This window comes from Anguilla rostrata, chromosome 5, assembly GCF_018555375.3.
Source record: "Anguilla rostrata isolate EN2019 chromosome 5, ASM1855537v3, whole genome shotgun sequence".
NCBI lineage: Eukaryota > Metazoa > Chordata > Actinopteri > Anguilliformes > Anguillidae > Anguilla > Anguilla rostrata.
Genome location: NC_057937.1, coordinates 35,160,853 through 35,184,012, shown reverse-complemented (window position 1 = coordinate 35,184,012; position 23,160 = coordinate 35,160,853). Strand labels below are relative to the sequence as shown.

The 23,160-nt window shown below is 45.9% G+C and overlaps 1 protein-coding gene across 1 annotated transcript; it reads right to left on the bottom strand.

The window, feature by feature from the left end:
* Window positions 1-3,591: 3,591 nt before the first annotated feature.
* On the bottom strand, window positions 3,592-22,173 carry LOC135255145 (septin-7-like). Its single transcript, XM_064335927.1, has 13 exons — window positions 21,836-22,173; window positions 18,699-18,798; window positions 14,269-14,375; window positions 12,937-13,037; window positions 12,548-12,682; window positions 9,631-9,748; window positions 9,415-9,507; window positions 9,102-9,198; window positions 7,513-7,564; window positions 7,256-7,381; window positions 6,976-7,111; window positions 4,693-4,835; window positions 3,592-4,426 (listed from the first exon to the last, which is right to left on the bottom strand). Exons 1-13 carry the CDS (start codon window positions 21,872-21,874, stop codon window positions 4,387-4,389), a joined length of 1,287 nt encoding a protein of 428 aa, XP_064191997.1. The 5' UTR covers window positions 21,875-22,173; the 3' UTR covers window positions 3,592-4,386.
* Window positions 22,174-23,160: the final 987 nt, after the last annotated feature.

Here is a 23,160-nt window from a genome sequence, read left to right as displayed (position 1 = left end):
GTTGTACGTACGGTTTTATATATTTGACAACTCTATGGGTAGCCAAAAATAAATAAAACAAATAAATGAAAACAAACAATTAACTTAGATTTATAACCCGTTGAAAAACAGTACAAATAGCATGGACAACAACATTTATTATAACTCAGTTGCAGCTTACGAAGGCTTGCAATATATTACAATTCAATTGGTAGACCATGTCATGACACAAATAGCAGGGATACTGTGGAGTGTCCATCAGAGGAAAGAAACTGCAGAATCTCTGCAATCAAATGGCTTAACCGGCTTGCCATAGGCCGCACTAGGAATGGGCAGAGCGAGGCTGACCCTATTTTTTACAGTCTCTGGGCTGACCGCTTCCAAATCAGTTGTGTCAGTGCAGTATCAGCGTGCCAAAACCATTTGACAGCCATATCTTTGCTGCCGTCTTGTGGCCATTCGCTGAAATGACCTTTGTTCGCCCTATTCTACCAGCGATGAGCGGAACAACACGGATTCGAGAGCATTGATGCGAATGTTTAGACGCATTTGCTGAGCGTGACAATAAGTGACGTTCACTGTCTTTCGTTGTATTTCTCATTAAAATATGTGTGGTATGCTGTGTAATGAGATTAGGTTTATGGCAGCTTTTTAAAACGATTGAAGGCCCCATAGAACACATTCTTTGTGTCCAGTTTTCCTTATTCTGCATGAAGTGATGACTATGAGTGCTTTTCATTCAGGACTATATGCTTCTGTGTACTTTCTCATCTGCAATGATACCAATCTGTGTCCTGTGAATTTTTCTGTATGTTTCAGGAGTGACATGGTGCTTGTGGAACTCCTGGAGAGATATGGGCCAAGGCAGTGGGGAAGTGGAACACAAACATTTTTATTAAGAAATTATATTTGTTCTGTTATAGAGGGGCTGAGGCTCATTCTCCTCATGTTCAGCACCTAAGATGAGATAAATATTAAGAAAGAAACAATGCATACCAGTGTTACCTCGCTAAGAAAAAGAGCATATGCTACACTATGCAATACATGCCACCATGCTCTTATGGGCCTGTCTGGTGGGGAGGATGTAATTAGGGTCCAGCTTATTTACAAAAGCTTTGAAGCCCTTATTCTCAACCAGAGAAAAAGGTAGGCAATTAAACATAACCATGTTGACCAACCCCTCATGGAGTCCTTGTCTTGCAGCCGGAGATAATATGAATAAGCTTTTCAAAACAAGTTATATTAAATGATTATTACGCAAGTAAATGTTACACATCTGATCTTGGAGAACAAACCACAAAAATGACAAGGAACCAAGCAGTGCTCAAAAAGTAGTATAAATGCACAGAAATATGTATTGAGAGTGAGAGACAGTATAAAGTTGCAATAATCAGTGTAACAATGAGTGTGCCCAACAGAAAAAGAAATGCCACTCAAAGCGAGATGAAACACTGCAGCTATAAGAGCATTGAAGCGTTATAACCAGGTGATCTTCAGGCAGTGCCTGAATCCACGATACGATACCATGTATTTCTTCAGTAGCCTACTCCGCGATTTGATAAGAATTAATTATCCGTGTGCAACCTAAATGAATGGTACCACCATTTGCTTTGGACTGCTACGCGTCTGTGTTTATCAGAAGCACCGTCGGCTAGCTGAATGAAATCGACAAGCAAGATTGTTACAATAAAGCTAGCCATAAGCGTTTTGTAGCGTACGCTGCTATTTCTTATTTTCATTTAGCAGTGATCAATTAGAAAAGCATTTTCTGTGACTGTGCAGTCACAATTCCATTTTGGGGAAGGGATATAAATGAGCCTCCGAGCTTCAGGGCCCAGAAGGCTTCTACAGATGAGAAACGGACAAACCGGATACAGGAACTGCAGTCTCATCAGTCCAAACTGCATCTGCTCTTTCGTTCTCAAACTCATATTTCCAGAATTCTGGAATGTTAAGAGGGAGGGGGAATGTCTGAGACACCCCCAGGTATTTGTAAAAGGGAAAAACAATTGTTTGGGGAGGCATGTATATAGCTTCAAGGTGCATGTACTGACTGCATGTCTAAATTTGCAGGTGTCTACTTTATAGTTATAAATGCTTCACTTTCCTCAAAAAGTCAGGAATAACTTTAGTGCAGATGGATATTGAGGCTCCAGTTCTCAAAAATAAAATCCTTACAATCTGTAAATATAATACTATTTATAGCTATGCTCGCCACTGGGATAAAAAGATTTATTTCAGAAGAAAAACACATTTGTATACAATATGGCATAAGACTACATTGTGTCAGTAAAGCAAAACTAGCTTATGAATGGAATTCATAGTCAGCTAAATCACAGGCATAAAACAGTATATCAGTAACAGTGCACAGAACCAGTCTATTATTAACCACACATCAGAATTTTTTTCCTTCTTGGGGATAGTGTGCTATCCATTTTTTCACCACAGTGACCCCAAAAGGGGGTAAAGGGGGACCCAGCATTAATCTTCTTTCAATATGGCTAGTCCAAGATGTTATGAGGTGTAACAGCCACTAATGGGGCCAACATTTACAGGTAAGACCAACGAGAAGCATTATCGTCTTTCCATTTATTGTTGTTTATTTGGAGTTGCTGGTAATCTCACTGGTAACACTGACCGGTAACAAACTGCATCCAAGTCCCTGTCAGACTAGCTGAAGTGTAGAGAGTAAATCTTTTAGTTAAAAATGTATTATTTTATAACATACGTAGCAGCACTCACATAACTTTTGTGACCTAAACATGACATTGCGGTCATAAAAAATTCTATTAAATCCAAGGCCAAAAGAAAAAAAAAAAAGATCCTCAAATCCTTTCAATGCAGAAAGGGCAAACCTTGTTTTTCATACTGAAAGCTCTGGCAGGGAAAGGCTTGTCTTACATTACAGACAAGAGGAGGATGTGGTTTTAGGCGCAGAGGACGTGGTCTGGAATGTTGAGATCATGCACGTGGCCAGCCTATTTACATCACAAACCATAAAATTGCAGTTTTGCACTAGGCCTTTCCTTAACACATTTCGTCCCCCCCTCTGGATTAACTCAAGGCCTCTGTTCAGCAATACTGACAGCAGAGGGCGCCGGAGAGACACAGCCAGGCCATCACGATACAAACTTGCCTGCATTTAATATGCTGTCTCAGCCGCATAACACAGAACATTCACAGCAACTGTTTTAGAAGGCTTCGCAGTCTGTCTGCGACGCTACAGAGTGTAGCTGTGTGTTGTGGCTAACAGGCTAACAGGCTGTGTGGAACAGCGTGGCTTGAATGCAAGTTACTCGGTTCAGTCTGGACAGGAGCATCTGCTGTATGGTTAAAAGGTAGTGGAATGTAAATCAGGATCTGACAAAAGGAACACCCCAATCTGCCTCGGTGTCCTTCACAGAGACCCTGTAACAGAGAGGGGGACAGGTGCGGGCACTGTGACAAAGCCTGAGGGCTCAGACTTCACGGAAAGACCATCTGGAGGCAGGGGCAAGTACGTCTGCAAATTCATACAGACGTGCGTTTGAGAGAGAGATCTTTCTCTTTTTGTCATTCTGTAACCTGACCCTTAATGACCCCACAACTGCCAAAAAGGACACAAGAGACCTCTTCGTTTCCATTTTTCATATTAATGTACAGTTATGTGGTGGGGTGAGACTGAAAGAGTAAGAGTTGAAGATGGTATACATACAAAAAAACCCATTAAAAAAGACAATACTTGTCTACCAATAAAAAAGGGTAGCTTGACTGGGGAATGTGGGGAATGGTCAGGAAAGGGGGGCATCATCATCGTCGTCATCATCATCTTCATCATAACATTAATACTGTTCTGGACAGGCATGCATTTCGTTTGACATCTATTCAAATGTTTTCTATAAAAATATTTTCATGAATCACCAGTTACAGGCTGCAACATTCTGGTTAATTTTGGATTAATGTTGCTCATTAGTAAGGTTGTGTTTCATGGTTCAGGAGGAATGCATCAAGTGCACACACACAGACAGACACAGGCAGATGGAAAACGACCTTCGGAACATCACTGACACAGCAAGTCCTGTGTGGTCTCCATGGAAACACATACAGTGTTGGTCCAACATACAGCATAATCATGAAAGTATTGGCAATCAATGGAAAACTCATTTTAAAATTCATCAATCTGGCAGTTAATGTTATTTGCGCTTCTTACACTAAACATCCATCTGAAACATATTTGAATGACATTTAGCCGGTCAGAATGCTATACTATGCTCACACTGAATTGCAGGGAGTGTGCTTTGCCTGTCCCAGGAGTGCGGGTGTGTGTGTGTGTGTGTCTGTGTGTGTCAGGGTGGGGGATCATGTCTGGTGGCCGGTGAAATAAGACGGAGTGGGAAATGGATGCAAAGGTAGTGTGTCTTAAATCTCTCAAAAGATTTTCCCCTTCTTCTTATTCTTTTCCATGGTCCTGCAGAGATAAAGAGAGAGAGAGGGGGAAAGTGTTATTGATTTCAGCTTCAGTTACAAGAGTGTGTGTGTGAGAGAGAGAGAGAGAATGTGTGTGAGTATGTGTGTGATCGCAAGCGTAAGGATGTGTGTGTGTGTGCGTGTGAGAATGAGAATGTATGTGTGTGTGTCTGTGTGTAAGAGTGAGTGAGTGTGTGTGTGTGTGTGTGTGTGCATGTGTGAGCGCATGTGTGAGAATGTATGTGTGTGTGTGTGTGTGAATCTCACTTTGAGGCGTCCAGTCTCTGCTGCTCCACGCGCTGCTGTGCCTCCCAGTTGTTCTTCTCCTCCTCAAACTGGCGTCTCTTCTCCTCCAGCTCCTTGTACTGGGCCTCCAGGTTCTTCTTCATCTGCTCGTGTCGACGCTCCAGCTGAGGAGGAGGGAGGAAATACTCAATCACATGGAGGCAGACACACACAGAATCAATTCCACACAGACCAGAGTCAGCTCTAGCTGCCCAAGCTATAACAGCAACCAGGGGGAAACACCCCCCCCCCCCACCAATGTCGCTATATTCACTGTATTGTAACTATAGTCACAAAAGGGTGTCTTTAGTAGTGATGGATCTAAGACTCCAGGATTTTTGGAGTCGACCACAACTCCCAACACTGAGAGACCCTCATTAAATGAACACTATTGCTGAGTCTTTAATTTAATATTTGAATATTTAATCTTTGAATGAAGCAAGCCTGGGTCGTGCCAGAACCAAATCATAATGGTGGGGGGGGGTGGGCAACACTACACAGTTCACAGCAATAACAGTCACATGACTTCCTAGCAACTCAAATAAAAGTTGGGGATTGTGGTAAAAGGCTGGTGGTACAAGACAATACCAAGCAACAACCACTAAAAGAACGTCATATTTCATTGTTTGCACAACCATAGTCAGAATGTAGCTAAAAGACTCCTATCCTCAGTTAAGCACACAGCAATTTGTTTCTTGACAGTGGAGCTGACAGTGACGTCGTCATCACCATCTTTCCATTCGTCAACAAAATCTTTGTTAAAATCCCTCTCAAACGCCACCTGCACAAAATGTGCTTTTCTCTGACGCAACATGCTGATCCTTCAAATCAATGCAAACACTTTTCAGTGTTGATAAAAATGATTGCACATTGACAGAGATGCACTCTACATTCAAGCATGTTCCAATGCCATAAGAACACTTGGCACGGGCTTCAATGCCGTCCTAAATGAAAAATGAAAAATCCTTCTGACCAGCACCAGACTCGAGGCTTGTTTGGAGGAACAGGTGTGCGACCGAAAATTCGGCTTCAACTAGCTGTATTTGATAAAGCTAGGATCTGCGCTTCAACTTGGCACTGAGAACGTGGCATATTGGAATCTGAACACAGCAGGTGTCCCAGGGACTGCAGCTTTCAAACCCGGCTAAAATTAGCCATACTGTAGGGAGATGGCAAACTGCAATAGCTGGCTTTTGAAACAACTGACTCTGATGAGCAAAATCAGAGTCAGAAATATTTATCCTCAGCACACCTGCAGACTAACATGGAGCGGGCCACACACTTTAAAAAAAAAAAAAATTTTTTTAAACTAGATACTGTGCTGCCTTTCCTCCAGTCACTCACTTCCTTCCTAGCTTCTATATTTAGTTTTTCGTCTTAGTGTGTCAGTCTAATTTGTCACTTATTTTGCGATCCGTCTGACAGTCACTTTAACCAACAATCACATTAAGGAGGGGAGAGGGGGGGGGGGGAGCACAGAAAAAAAGAAACACAGTACTGTGCAAAAGTAAACTGATGGTTGTACACACTTCATCGCTTCAGTGGCTGGTCTTCTCTTACTTCAGAAAATCTCAAATTTAAACCCATCGGTCCAAAAAAAACTTCAGGTCGACGTCTCAGGTGTCCAGTTTCCGCGTACTAGCGCACATTTTCTTTCTCTTTGTTCATTTCCTTTTCTCAGTAGTGGCTTTCTGATACCTACGCATCCTTTCAGACCCACAGCATTGAGCAGTCTTCTCACAGTGGAAGGACCGACAGACACACCTGTGGATTTCTTCAGATCTGAAGCAAGAGTGGAGCTCGATTTTTTTTCTTATAAAGATTAAGTTTAAGTACCATCTTGGTAACAGTGATAGCTTCGGCGGTCTACCAGTTCTTCCATGGTTGTTAGGAGCCCCGTTTTCTCTGTAATCTTGCAATAATCTTTCACTCCAGTTTTGGAAACTTTGTTTTTCTTTGGCTTTCTCCATTCTTATGCGGTTGAAATTGAAAATTGAATGAAGAGAAGGCTGGCCTCTGACTTTTGCATATACTGCACCTCTGAACGCGCACGTATATTTATAGTGCATACAACTGCTCAGAAGAAACAGCTCAAGCAAAACGTCTTTGCTACTTAGACCAGTAATAAGTATAGCGATGGAGTATCAAATTAATAGCATTGTAATGCTATTTTTGCACTCCTCTACAGTGGTGCCTGGGGGTATTGCTCCCCCCTTGCCCCTATATAGGACCGGCACTGCCACAGACAGACACGCAGACACATACCTCGGCCTCCGAGTCCTTCAGTTTTTGTTTCTTCTCTTTGACCTTCATCTCGAACACCTGCTCCATCTCAGTCTCCATCTTCTTCATCTTCATCACATGCTCTCGCCTCTCCTCCTCCATCTGTGCCAGGGGGCTCCTGTCGGGCAGGCCGGGGGGGGGGGTGGGGTGGGGGGGGAGGGGGGGCAGAGAAAGAGAGAGGGGCAGGAGTCATCACTGACTGTTCGCTTTCAACAGACACAGCTGTGCATTCACACAAACAATCTGTCTGTCTGTCGCGTACTTAGTCAGCTGGCCCTTGGCTTTGGTGGAGTCCACCCCGTTGCAGGTGACGGCTGCCAGCTTCTTGCTGCGGTAGTTCTCATAGTGGACGTTATTGGTCACGTCCTTCAGGTCCTGCATGTGAGTCCTGCGGAGGAGAGGGACGTAGGGAGGAGAGAAGGGAGGGGTGAACACGCCTCCTCGGCCGCTTTTACCCGCGGCGACCCCTCCCGCCGGCGGATTCCAGAGGCGTCATCGACAGAGACTCTCCCTCCTCACCTGATCAGCATGTTCCTCAGGACAGTGAAGTCGCAGTGCTCCCCGTTCTCCACTGCAAGAGGAAGAGGAGGACCGTTAGGGAGGGGGCCACGTGGCAGGCGGGCGAGACACAGACCACACCCACGGTCGGTTAGTCAACCGGCCACCCGGGATTCTGGAAAAGGACCACCTCCACCCCCCCCCCCCCCCCCCCCCACCTCCCCTCCCGGAGGCTACAGGCGTGACTTACACTCCTCGCACCGCGGAGTAGGGGCGCCAAGCCAGGCCAGCTGTGGGCGTCGCCCCCCCTCCCTCTGCTGTCACATACCTGTGCGAAGCGTCTCCTGAGGGGCAGGAGGGGCGGGGCTTCCGTGAGCATGCCAGCCCCAGGCCACGCCCGGGTCTGGCCCGGGGGAAGCCTCAGAACCTGGCTTGACTGACTGCCTGCCTATTGCGATTCAGAATGGCGGTTACATGACATGGTGATGGCTGCCGTTGACTGGGACTCGTGAAATGGAGCTCGGGGGAAGGGGGGGAAGGGGAGGGTTCAAAGAGTCAGGGTGGGTGGGGTCAGAGATTCGGGGGAGGGAAGGGTCAGCGGTTCGGGGTGGGTGGGGTCAGACAGTCAGGGTGGGCGGGGTCTGCAGTGCTACGGGGACGACAGCGGTCCCGACGGCCTGTGGTCTGGATGCCTCGCAGCCTCAGCCGCAGTGCATGGGACGGGGCGGAGCGGAGCAAAGCTCGCGGGCTCAGACATCCGATCGACTTCAGGGAAAAAAAAAAAAAAAAATTCGGAAGAAAAGCGCAGCAGTCCAGACATTCCATCATCAGGAATTTGAGGCCAGTGCAGGGGTGTGTGTGGGTGAGTGACTGTGCGTGTGTGAGTGTGTGAGAGGGAGACCGAGCACGAGAAAGAGTGAGAGAGCCAGTGAGAGAGAGAGAGAGAGAGAGGGAGGGGAGAGAGAGAGAGAGAGCGTCTAGCAGGCTGGGGACCAATACATGCAGCAGAGGTAGTGAAATATGAGTTAGTGTCGATGCTGTACTGCAGGAGTGCAATCGGAGGGGAGCTGCAACACAGGTGTGTCTCCATGACAAATTAGCGCTGAACTGTGACCTCTGACCTAAGGTCATGGCAACAAAAAGGTGAGAAGGGGAGGGAGGCCTGAGGGAGGAAAGGAGCAGAGATGGGTTTGTTTACCAAAAATGCCCTCTGTCAGTCATGGAAAAGCAGAGACAGAAAGGAAAAAAAAAAAAAGAGAGAAAAAAGAAAGAAAGAATGAAAACCGAGACTGATATAAACGCGTGTTTACACACCAGAACAACAACTGAAAATTAAAAAACATTCCCCCCCCTCCACCGAGAGAAATAAAAGAAACTAAAGTAAGGTGAGAAGAATGAGTCATACAGTGAGACGGAGGAAGACACAGAGAAGAACTACAACACCCATGATGCACCCTTGTCCCCTTTTCCAGAATCCCTGTCAGAAACTATGAAAGATGGAAGCCATTCAGGGACAGTACAGAGTACCACCACAATCTACTTTCACAGACTCCACGAACACCCACAACAATTCCTCCCAAACAGGCACCACCCACCAATGCCTCACCTACCTTCTGCCACACCCCATGGGTACTGACGACCTCTGACCTTCCGGCCGTTCACCTCGATCACCACATTGCTTCCAACCACGGCGAGGGGCATTCTCTCCTGCAAGGGAGGGGGGGTGGGGAGATGGGTGGGTAAGAGACGATGTGATGTCATCATAATTATGATACCCTCAATGCCAATTTTCGTCGTACTTTTCTGTGAAAACGATTTTGGTCAGATTCATTTACATTTTTCACCCGCCAAGGTGCAGGAGGGGCTGAGAAGTTAACCTATTCAGTACCCTGCACAGATGTGGAGGAAATGTCACAGCACTACCTTGATTTTGCGGATCAGCTTGCTGTCCTCGTCGTCCTCCGTGTCGGGAAACTCGTAGATCTTGATCTTGTGTTCTTGGATCTCCTTCATAATCTGAGGAAGAGGAAGAACACGAGGGGGGAACAAACACGTAAATCCAAACACACCCACGGAGATGCCAGTGAGTACACAGACGCTTGCGCGCGGTCACACATTTAAATATAAATGCGCACGCACCTGCTTTTTGAACAGCTGGCACTCCTCGGGCGTGAGGGTGTCGGCCTTGGCGATGAGGGGGATTACGTTGACTTTGTCGTGGAGCCGCTTCATGAACTCGATGTCTAGAGGCTTTAGCCTGTGGGAGAGCGGCTACGCGTTACACAGGTCCTCAGAACGCATGCTTCTATCAGCTATCTGAGAATAGTGGGGACAAATACCAGAAAACCACACAGCTTTTCACACACACACACACACACACACACACACAGCCCAGTGATTATACACCCACCCCCAGACGCAGGACACCCCCTGACACAGACGGACAGACGCACGTAATCGCACACACGCGAGCGGGGACTCTACCCCACACTGCACAAAGGCCCAGCTGATCTCAGCTGAGCCGACCACGGAAAGAGAGACAAAGACGCTTTCTGCTCTTTTGCCGTTCGCTCCGCTGAGAAACAGAGAGGGGAAGGGAGCTTGTGTTTGCCTAAGAGTGACGTATCCTTACTCCCGTTCTGTTAGACAAACCAACAGTCGTTCTTCTAACGCGTCGCGAAACAGACGGGGTGTGGTGCAAGCGGGGCAGCAGTGTTGGGGGGTTGGGAGGATCGGACGGAGGAAAGCACATCAGCGCTACACGTGAAAGATCGCAGCAGACGGTTAAGAGATGGGGGTCAAAAACAAGGGCGGGGTCAAGAGTGTGGCTGACGTAGGGATTAGAGGCTCCGCAATTGAACACATTCATATTTCCTTCATTACATTAACATTACATTACATTGGCAGACGCTTTTATCCAAAGCGACGTACAAGAAGTGTAAATGTGTCAAAAGCGAAGAAGCAAATGCTCTTTCTGCCATTCATCTGAGGTAGGGACTAGAGGTACGGGAGGGGTGTTCCGCAGTTGAACACATTCATATTTTCTTCAGATGTGTCAAAAGCGAAGAAGCAAACGCTCTTCCAGCAATATATGCACAAAAACGCTGCACAAGAACGGCTTTGGATTTTTGGAGTCTGCCTGAAAACAGCCAAGACATTCTAAAGGAACAACACAGAAGAAAACTTAGATATTTTATGCGGTTGCTTAAAATAACTTCTCGTTTAAATCTGAATTGGGCTGCGGTGAGCTCTGGGTTTCTTTGACACAAAACAACCACGCAGTCTGCCAAGCTGTTCAGCTGCAAGTAACCAGCACTCAGTCCTCAAAGGACTGTGGGTAATGGCGCACTGCAGAGACCGGGCAGTGATTGGCTGGGTCCATAGTGGAAGCTAGCAGGAGATGGACGGACTCATCACAGTCTCCGCATGGCACAGTAGGGAGCGCGCTCACTAGTGCGTTATATAACAATGTGGGCCGCTGGCAGCCTTCATCATGGCTGCACCCCCCCACGCGCACACACACACCACACCACACACACCCTCTTGCTCTCTTTCACACATACACACACACAGTCTCTCTCTCTCACACACACTCACCACACACCCTCTCGCTCTCTCACACCACACAACACACACCCTCTTGCTCTCTTTCACTCACACACACACACACAATCTCTCTCTCACTCACCACACACATACACCACACGCTCTTTCTCACACACACAAATACACACACCACACAACACACACCCTCTTGCTCTCGTTAACACACACACACACACCCTCTCTCTCTCTCTCTCACACACACACTCACCACACACCCTCTCGCTCTCTCACACACACACCACACGCTCTCTCACACACACACACACACACGCTGCCATCACCAAACCACAGCCAACCCATGATTTACATAACATCCAAAAATGAACACTTCAGCTCAGGAACATAGTGCCTTAATTTGCTCTCATTTATGTATTCATATTTGATTCATGAAAAAGTATGAAAGTATATTTGCGTGAAGGCATGAAACCAGGTACCACCAATGGACAAAAAAGGCAAAAAAAAAATTAGGCAAAAAAGGCTCACAGAACAAACCGCGGGCCCGTATTCACTCAGCGTCTGAAAGTGGAACAGTACTGATCCTGGAACAGTTTTCCACTGCATATCCTCCCAAACTGCATTATGAGCTTGAAGGCAAAGCTAATCTTGGATCAGCACACCTACTCTGAAGCTTTCTGAATTCAGGCCCTAGATGCCACAAAAGAAAGGGAGGGGGGATATATTTAAAAAGGCAAGACTTCTGCATGCAATGCAGTCAGCTGTGTTCAAAAAAACAGAACTAATAAAAATACATCACATTCGATTAACAAATGTCAATATTAAAATGTTGATGTGTTAAAAATAAAATAAAAATAAAGACTATAGCCAAACCAAACAGAGCCTTCATACAAAGCAATACTAGTCCTATTGGTAGATTGTCACCAAAGCAGCCATTTTAATGCTTAGAATATTTGAAATTTGTCAGTGTTAAGCCAGAAACTTAAACCACCATAGCTGTAAAAAAAGAAAAAAAAAGAAAGAGGATCTGGATTTGTAAAATGAGAAAAATACTTTCCCAGCTCCCTCCTCACTCTAAATTTTGTCAGCACTCCCACACCAAGCCAAGCTCCCACACCAGCAGACCGAGAGCTAGAAAATTCTAAAACAGAATACATTGAGTTTTTGCAATTTATCAAAATATTAAACTGTCCAGGTGATCACTCCACTTTTATTTTTAGGGGTGTCTGTTGTTTTGTCTGGCTAATGGAATTACTTCAGAGCAATATTTCTTAACGTTTGCCAATACATACTGAATAATGCCAGGCATACTTACAGTGCACTAGCATGTGTGTGTAATAGACACAGAGCTTGTGTGTAAATCCAATTATATGCTTTTGTGTGTGTATTTGTTTATCTGTTAGTATACGTTTGAGTGTGTGAGTTTAAAGACATGACTGGTCTTCAGTGTCTTGGCCACATCTTGGCCCGTATCTAGCTCCGGTGCAATACTCACCCATGACCAGAGGGGGCGATGAAGTACAGGCAACAGTGCACCCTGTTGTCTGGCATCAATCTGCGGTTCACCCTGGACTCTGCATTCAGGAAGTCCTCACACTTACTGTCAATATAGTTAATGACAGGCTGCCAGCTGTAGAGGGAAGGGAGGGGGAGAACCGGAAAAGGGGGGGGGGAGAAAAAGGGGAGCAGGAGACATAAAAGGAGAGAGGGGGAGGAAATGGAGGGAGACACATTACATGCTGCCCTATTTTACATTCAAAGCACATAAATACAATGCTCCAAAAGCTGTTCATTTTTAGCAACTTAAAGGAATGCAAACCATGAAAAATTGTTAGGCATCCTGCACTCAATTACACCCGCTTGTGCATAAATTCACTCGCTCACCAATTGCTGTTGTCCACTGCATCCCCAAACCCTGGCGTGTCCACGATGGTGAGAGTGAGCTGGACCCCGCCCTCCTTCACCAGCACTTTGGACTGTTCCACCTTTAACACAGGGGGGAAGGATGTTAAAAAATGAACGCAGTAGAGCACTGAGCTTCACACAAACAGAGCACTGGGCAAGACTGTCCCCGCAGTGAAACTATGTGTGCGCGCACACACATAACAACATATCTTACTGACACTTTACATCTGGTCATAAAATGCAAGAACGCTCCATGTTTATAAACCATCTCTGGCTGCTTTGGGGGGGGAAAAACCCCCACCACAGTCAGGAGGAGCAGAAGTTTCGTACATAAGCATTTTTCGGACCGGTGTATAAATACTCTGCCGGCAGATCCGCCCGTCCCCCAGGCCGGCCGCAGCAGACAGCCACACGAGGCAAGCCCCCCCCCCCCCCTGGCCTTACCGCCCAATTTACCCTGCGGCCTGGAAGGCCCTACCATACCCCCCCCACACCCCCTTCCCTAGTGTCCCAGTGGCATCTCCCGCAAAAACCCACCGGCAGCCTCAGCTACAGCTGAGAGTGTGTAGGTGTGCAAGGGTCGTACAATCGGCGTGTGTAAACAATGAAGCGTGAAAACGACTTCGCTCAATGTGAGGACCGAGGCGTGGGCGTGCGCGTGGGCGTGCGATTCAGCACCATCGAGCTGTTATGTTCGAGCCAGATTCCAGCTTGCCGAGTTTTGGGGGTTTTTGGTGGGAAAGTCGTGTCGGGGTGTTGAGTTTCGTGAGAACATTCTTGGCCCTGCCACTGACCCCTCTCGGCCCCTGGAGGAATTTGAGGCAGCCCCCCACCCCCCTTTCCCCCCCCCACACCCCTTCTCTGATCTCCCAGATACTGCCCCGAAATCCCTCCCGCCTTTGTTTATCATGGCCTTATAAGGACGTAGCCCTGCGCGCGGTTCTGCGGCTCCGCGTGCGCTCGGAACAGTCTAGAATTTCTATTTTGCATAATCTGGAGCGTGTTGACTTGGTGTAGTCTGAGCTGGACGCGTACGTTCAGTGCAGCCAATTAGCGCCAAATGCTCATCGCTACGTCCGTTCGGTTTCGTCTGAGCCACGCACGTCTTTTGGTTTTAGTTTGCGAGTCGCTCAGGACAACAGTCCGCTAAATTGTTAACTAAACGAATTAGCAATAACAAAATATAACTGCTCAATCTGTGCTACGCAAACGTTTTGCCTCAAACCCTGCGTGTGACTGACTCACAGCTGTGTGTGCATTTGGTTGTGTTTGTACAGGGGCCAGGACTGGAGTGAGGGCTTCTTGGCTCACCTGCACAGTCTTCTTGATGCGCTGGGAGGGGCCGGGGTAGTCCTTGGAGTACAGGTCAGTCAGGAAGAGGGAGTTGATGAGGGTGGATTTGCCCAAACCGGACTCACCTGGGAAGTGAAAACACAAAATGTTGGTTGGGTAACGGTGCCAAAACATCCTCAGACTCAGAACACAAGCCTTATGATCCAATCTCCAACATTACAGAGGCTCAGAAGCCTGACCCCGGCACTTTCCGTGGCCAGTCACTCTGACCACCCTCAGTAGACACCAAAACGACAGCTACGCGGGTGAAGGGTACAGCACAGCAACACAAAAATGCAGACATTCCCTCTCCCTAACTCTCCATCTCTCTCATAAACACAAACAGACAGACAGACATTCTTACCATCCCTCTAAACCACCTGCACTCACACACATAAACAGTCTGAAGCATGCCTGCACACAAACTCACCCATACCTTCTCTCTCAAACACCTGCACTCACATATAAACAAAAACACATTCTCTCTCACACAGACTCGCAGACACACACACAATTCCTTTCCGCTCGTTCAGCTTGACTCAGTCAGACAGACAGACAGACAGACAGACACTTGTCCCCCAGGACAGATGCCGAGAATTCCGGACACTTCCCCCTCCACCATCCTTGGCGTTCCGCAAACTTGATCTGTCAACACTCTAATAGCCCTTAAATTAACATAATGGCCCCAGGGCAGCAGCTGGGTCAGCCAACATGCCCCCTACACTCTCCCAATAAAGCTACCTCAGACAGGTATGTCCATGCGCTTTTCAAGTTTTTCATGTTTTCCTAAAAGGCTAAAAACCGAATGGCGCAGATTTGCTTGAATGTTATCTTAGCGCATAGACTTTTCTTAGTTTGAGTGCAAGCAAGTTCTCTGCAAGTGACAAGCTTTCAACAATGAAGGATGGGTGTCCTGTTGGTGCGTGTACATTCAAAAGGCTCTCAAGCACCGGTCATGGCACAGAAGTTCACCAAAACAATGTTGTTTGCACCCCGATTATTGACAGATGCTGTGAACTAAAGACTCAACCAGCCTTCTTCAGTGGCCAGACATTCTGTAAACAGCCTGTGACCTCTGACCTCTCATGTAGTCTTGTCTTGGGATGTTAAATTCCTTAAGTTTCGGCAAATATTTGAACTCTTAACACAGACCAAAAACCCCAGCTTTTAAGATGAATGAAAATCTCTGCTCAGCACTGTGAATATTACATCATTTTTTAAAACTGGGTTTTCCCTCATGACTTCTCGTGGACGAATACAGTAATGTGAATTAAAGTTTTCTTTCTTTTTTTTCTTTCTTGTCTGTTTAAACGTTTAGTAGAAACATCTGTCCTGTGAACTGAAATCCAGCTGTGACCTGAAATGACCCATCACCCCAAGCCTTAGACAAATCCAATTTATCAGCCAAAACCTGAACACACCAAGCCTGGAATCAACTAAAACCAGTAACTTAAGATATGTATTGATTATTCATTAAACCCAATCTTTAATTATTTCTTAAAATGCCAATATTAGTATTTGCATTACTGCAAATAAACATATAAATCTAACATTAAATACTTTACATATATTAAACAGATATGACAAATAACAAATGGTCCATCATTTGACGCAGGTTTCCTTAATTTTACATTGTAACACTTTACAACTCCAACCGCCAAGATAAACAAACTGCTAAATTAATTAAATTCATAGCTAAAGCACATTAAAAAACTAGCCCAAAGTCACATAAACTATGTTGAAGTGGGAACTCTGCCGAACATGCGGGATTCCGTACATCCACTCATTGCGCAAGCAGAATGAACAGGGATGAGAACGTTAGAGTGATGGCAAATTGCCCGTTAGTAAACTGATTGGAAATTTTACCGTTTTCTGGGACGGAATTTAAAATAATAATAATAATAATAATAATTTTTTTTTAAAATTGTGAAAAATGGGTATCCAGTAGCACTGAGCAATTAGTGTTTTTGAGTTTGGTTTGATTTTGGAAAATAATCAAGGTTTTCGATTTTTTTTTTTTTTTTTTGAAATACGAATGTAGCATGGCATTAAGACAAATGAAATTTTTTCCTAATATATTTTTTTATAGAAATGTTAAATACAAACTTTTTAAAAAGAGATACAAAACATTTTTTTTTTTATTTCAAAGACTCCAGTGTTGTGACTGCACATTACAGCAAATCACTTGCATTATCACTTCAAAATATAAAAATATGCATATTAAAATATATATATATGTCTAAAAAACTGTACACGAATTTCAGGTGTGTATATGAATTTTTAAAAAATGATTGTTATTATTATTTTTACTTTATAATTGATCTCCCTTATCATACACTACTGACTCTGGAAGTAAAGAGATTTTCTCTCTGGCAGCCAGCCAGCCAGCCAGCCAGGCATCACCATTGAACATTAACAGCCGACTGTTTTCAGTTTTCCTCACGAGACACGTTAGCAAGTTAACTAGTAACTTTGAAAAAGATTTTCAGACCAATTTCAGGCAGAGTTAAAACTAGGCTACCAGTTTTTTTCAGAAGTGTTTTAATGGGGTGTTGGGTTCAGTACATATAGACTACCTCTTTGGTCAAGCACCAACGTTGTTCATGTCCACCTGACTCCACCAGAGGTTTAGGCACCAACCTAGGACCCTTGTCCTCAAATGTACATGCACATGCTAAAAAATCTTGGTGTCATCTTTGATTCGGCCCTAAAGTTTGACAAACAAATCAACTCTGTTGTGCGTGGTAGCTTCTTCCAGCTTAGAGCCATTGCAAAGCTAAAATCATTCCTCTCATTTAAGAATCTGGAGATTGTCCTACACACTTTCATTTCCTCCCGTATCGATTATTGTAATTCCCTTTACATGGGAGTCAATCAGTCATCCCTATCTCGGCTGCAGTTAGTGCAAAATGCAGCTGCTAGGCTCCTGACTGGCACCAAGAAGAGGGACCACATCTCCCCTATTCTGGCTTCTGGCTGCCTGTGAAATACAGAATCGAGTTTAAGGTTTTATTATTTGTTTTTAAAGCACTACATGATTTGGCGCCACATTATATTTCTGACGTCCTTTGCCCCTATTCCACCTCCAGGCCTCTTAGATCCTCTGACCAACGGCTCCTGTCTGCTCACTGCTCACGTCACTCATGTGTCAGTAGGCGCAATGGATTTTGGTCATTGTAGTTATTGCGATGCTTATTTCGGCGCTAACTGTGTTGAGTAGCTACCTTTTAAAAACTACAACTTAAATGAGCACACCGAGCCTGCAGAAAACACCACAATGTTGGTTATTTGCTCAGCACTAGTCTCCAAATATACTTGCGCGACTGTTAATTTACTTGGGCGGTCTGCCCAAGTGAAGCCTATGCGCGGGAAACACTGACTCGACGCCATTTCTATGCTCACATTGCAGCCAACGTACCAGCCTACAACATATCAAACTTGCTATAAGGACAGACTTCCAAAGGTTGATGTTTATCATCTTAGGAAAAGGAGACTGAGGCACTGAGGTTTTGAATGATTTTTATTGATTTTAATACTATAACAAAAGCTAATAAAGTTCAGCTCTGTCAACAAAACAAGAGGACAAATTTACATTCAGTCTAACTGGGCTGAGTGGCTCGTTCTTCTTTTTAAACTCTCACGTTCCAATTTTCTCAAGTCATCACTAGATTGCTATAAGTGTTTGTTGATCTAGAGATGAGGGGGTGAGGAAAATTATGAGAAAGTGAGAAAGAAAGAGATTGAAAGAGAAGGAAGGCTTGTAAAAAGGCAGGAAACCGATTCTTTCCTCCCCAAGCTCAGGGAATAGAAGGAAGCCAAAATCCTGTGGTGTCTGTTTCAGCGAGTGACTGACACACACACACACACACACACACACACACACACACACACACACAGAACAGCTCTTCTCAGTACTGTCAGATTCAGAGCCAAACGGAGCCCCACGGGGTTGCAGTTGCAGCTGCTTTCCATTTTGCCCACAAACTCCACTCCAAATCATCTCTCAGTCAACCGCCTCTTTCGCTTTCAGTGCCCGAGCGCAAACGCGTCCGTGCTCACACACGAACGCACCCTGCCCAATCCTCCTGCTCGCTCTCCGTTCTCCACTACCAATGCGGACAGGTTACCATGGGTTACTGCAGACAAGCAAGCCGGCACAACCAGCAGATCACAACTCTCGTACGCAGAACGCACTGCTCATACCAAGGAATGCAGCCCACATTTCCCATCATGCATCAGCCCCGCGCTTCCCACAGTCCTTGGCAGGACTGCATGAGAAGCAGATGGTCTCTCCCAACCCATTGGGGCGGGGGGGGCATACACACCATATATACAGTACATACAAATTCACACACGAGAGAGCACGCTCATGCACACCCACACACTTTGAAGAGAGGGAAGTGACTCACCAACCACCATCAGCGTGAACTCGAACCCCCTCTTCACAGACTTCCTGTACACCTGGTTGGGCAAGTTGGCGAAACCGACATAGCCCTCCAGGTTCCTCTGCTGCGAGAGAGAGAGAGAGAGAGAGAGCAACGCATCATTACTCCGTCCATCGCCACGAAAACACATTGTTAGAATGCCGTTTGTCGAGGAAACCTGCTGTTACTCTGTCATTGGCCGATAAAATGCCATTAAGTCTGGTACTGACGGAAAAAAAATCAAGGTGCTTCCACAAACACAAGGGCCAGCTCTGCAGCCTGAGGGGAGATGGGAGGGGGAGAGGTTCTCATCAAAGGGTAGGGTTGGTGTGGCAGGCCACTAGCAGGACCGTTTTAAAGTAAGAAAATCAATACTTTGACCAAACCGCTTTGAGGTATATTTCCTGTAACAAAGTGCAAACCGACAGCTTTTTAAGAAACCAAAAGGCGCAATACATCTGTACACAATAACTTTCCTCTTTCAGACCTTCAATCACATGCCCTGAGCCAAGCTCCTCACTAGTCGTACAGCCCTAAACAGTACTCCTCAGACTCTAACACACACTTACAACACACACACACACACACACACACACACAATCCAACGACACTTAATTCAAAGGCACCCCTTAAACAGAAACACCTCTTACGCATACTACAGTCACACACGCATAAAGAAAATGCGCCTGGAACCAGATAGAAGGTTCAGAGCCTCCCAGTTGATTTCTTTTTGAGAGCTACCGCAAACCAAGCAGATAAAACAACGGGAGGGGCTCAGGGGCTAAAGAACCGCACGGAGGGTAAGGGAAAGGGGCGTGCGGGAGGAGGGCATGAAAGAAGGCTCCGCACATCTCGTATAATCTCCATCATCGGGCTGACATCGTCATGGAGACGCCGCAGCTCCGACGAGGTGACGGCCAATGCCTTCCCGAGCTGCGAGTCGTCGTCCTCCTCTCCCAGTCTGCCTCTCTCCATCACTCTCTCTCTCTCTTTCTCTCTCTTGCTCTCTCTCCATCTCTCTCCACACAGTGGTGCACACGCTACAGCAGTCAAACACAATCGATCCCCTCCCCGCCCACCCCCAACACCGGCCCGTTCTCTCATGCGGAGCCCAATGGAAAACTCATGGCTGAAGCAAATGCCACGTATCCATCGAGACCCAATCACACGCACCCGCAGGGCCCCTCCGGCTGTGGGTGGGGGTGCTGGACAAAAACAGGCTTCAACAGCACCCCCTCCACCCCACCAACCCTGATAGTGACTGAATCAAAATCTAACCACCACCCACCACAGCAACCAACCACTCCCCCCCCACCCCCCAACCCCCACTCCAGGTCTCCCCAGTCCAGTTCTGGGACTCCCAGTGTTAGACTGAAATCGTGGGTCACACACCCACTACAGCACGGGAGCACACTCGCACCAGAAAGCACTTGCACACACCTCCACAAACATGAAGGCAAAAAATATCTATAACTGCACTTGGCAGTGGTAGACACGGAGCACACAGTAAAGGTCATGTGACCTCACTGGGGTCGTGTGATTTTGCGCGGTCCTCCGGAGGCAGTTTCCATGACGCCGCTCTCAGTGCGGGTTGCGTAACGTTCTCCTGACGCCGTTTCTGTGTTCGGCGTGCAGCTCATCTGACGCGGTTTCACATACTGCAGACGGCATCCGACTCCATCGATCGCGCTCCAGCGGAGCCGTCCGTCACCGCCACGTGTGTGCGTGCGTGCGTGGGCGTAGGCATGAACGAGCGTGCGCGTCAATGTGTGTGCATGAATGTACGGATGCAGAGGTGGGGGGGGGGAGGAAGGGAGTGGAAGGGTGTCACTGAGCATGGAAGAGGCAAGATCAGCCATTTCTCATTTCCATCATCAACTGAAACATGTTGTAACTTTGGAAAAGTGGCAAATTAGGCCGAGGGACCGCGACAGGGCAACCGCTGCTCCGGACCAGAGCTGAAATCAGGCCCCCCAGGAGCTGGAAGGAGGCCACAGTAATGCTTTAACTGATACCTCTCTCTTTGATCAGACAGATATGACAGCTGACCTGCCCAGCTGGAGATAAGGAATGAGAGACATCTTCTTTAACTGAGGGAAGCTAGCTCATGTGAGATGTCAATGTGTACCCGCACTCTAACTGATAATGTTGCCATTTTTTCAAATTATGATCCACACATTAACTACAACAATCATGGGTCACGAACAGCCATGAACCAAGGCCTGATATAACGTTACATCATGTTACTGTCATCTTTGATCACACGATTTATATTAAAATAAATAATTCTGACTATAAATATAAGAAAGGGAATATACATGAATAAACAACAATGGCATTCCCTTACACATTCTCCATTTTTCATCTTCACTATTTTCATTGCTACACTGACACGCGCGCTCCTATTTCGCCTGCATCTTTCTAAGCACAAATTAACATGCACGTCCACTAATCTCCAGCGGTGTCCACGCTCCTTCACTGTAGTCACTGCATGGTCCGCCCAAAAAAATTGCAATTCACAAGAAATATAGTTTCATAGAACATTTTTATACGTTTGGCATACTGAGTAATTTAAAATGATTAGGGTAATGATAATAATAGGGTAATGATAATAATAAATAATGCTCTAAACATTTACAATACCTACATAAAACGTTGAAGTATTAATGAATTGTCCAAGGCAATGCTTAATAGCACAGGTTATTTAGAAAGATCGAAATTTCAGGGCAGGCACAGTTAACTTTTGGTGCTTTCGCAGCCAGCGTAGTATACTAGGCGAGAGATCTGCACCCCGTTATCCAAGGCCCTTCGTTTGGACTCCTGTCCGTGGGGTCTCCCCGCTGAGGGTTGGGGGAGAGGAGGGCTCAAATCGGGGTATGAAATTTCCTGGAATATAATACGGGCGGCCAAGGGCCAGAGCAGAGGCTCAACCCTGCATAAGAACGGATCCTCGTAGTACTCTCCAGGAAACCGAACACGGTACGGTAGCCTACTACAAAACGAATTCTCCACTAAATACTTTGCGAAGGAATGCGATATTAAACCAAACGGCAGCATAGAAATCAGTTCACAAGAAGCCAAACATGGATACACGATCGTAAAAAAAATTAACAGATACTTACTGCTATGGTGGAAACTGCAGAATCTGGTCTCTCGATCATTTTAGTGTAACGACACCCACCCAAAAACCGAATAGATCAGGCATAAAAAATGAAAGAAAAAAACGACGGAAATAATGGTAAAAGTGGCTGTTTCTTTAGAGCCCTGCTTTATCTTCGCGACGCACTGGTTTTGTAAACGTTGTACTAAAACCCCTGAAACATCAATGAGAAGGCTAAAATGAATGGATTGCTATAATAGATCCGCATATAACACAATCACTAAGGAACCGCAGCTTCAGGGATAAAATGTTTTAGAGCAGCAATCTTAAAAGGCGATCGTCCCCGCCCTCAGACCCACACAGCGATTGGCTAAGGACAGCCTGGCGGCTGTGATGTCAGACTGGATTATCGAGAGAAAAAAAAGGGGGGGGGGGGGGGAACATATCGACAACAGCATTGTGGTACTTGAAGTTTCACTGCAATATCACGTGATTATCACGGCATGCTATGTGTCAGTTGCATTTTTTACAGTCTCTGGTCAATTCGCAGTCTGTCCTTGAGCTAGTATCAAAGATGTAATAGTACGAAAATGTGGAGACACGAAGCTGAGTCGCTGAGAACCCAGCTTCTTTAATAGTATAGAGCGCTGTCATTCTCACTGCCATGCAGATGTTCCTGTTACCCGATATGGCAATCGAATTCGTGCCTTTAGTAGGCATATTTAATAAAAACAATAATTTAAATTTTAAACGCCAAACCTAAAGGGGAGGTGTTGTCATATTAGGTGTTCTGGCCATTAAAACGCAATAGATAGACTGCGTAAATGGGGTAAGTACCGTTATCTGGTCGAGAGCGACGTTTTGGGAAGTAATATTAGCCTACAAGAACACTATACCAACCAATACCAAATGCATAGATTGTATTCTCTTTGATAATCGTACAGCGACATGCTGGCGTTTCATAACGCTCGGGAATCAATCACAACATAGCGTGATCGCCAGGATATGTCAATTATATATCACAATCTGTCTGGAGGAATCTTGAGTCGTTAAGGTATTGTGTAGCCTAGAAAGAAGTGCAAAATAGTAAGAACCAGGGAATTGGAAAAAAACATAGGCTGTGTGCGCCCTCTTCTGGTGTTGTTATTAAGTAATTGGTCTCAGAAAATGCTGCCGTTAAAGCGATAATGAGATCCATGAAATGCCTTTGCGTTCAGTGGGGAAGGTGTTACGAGGCCATTAAAAAATCCAGTGCTGCAACTGCTGCTGCTGCTGCTGCAAAAAAGTTCACACCACTAGGCCTATTCCTTCGCGCTTGCACAAGCCACTGGTATTACGCTGGTCCAG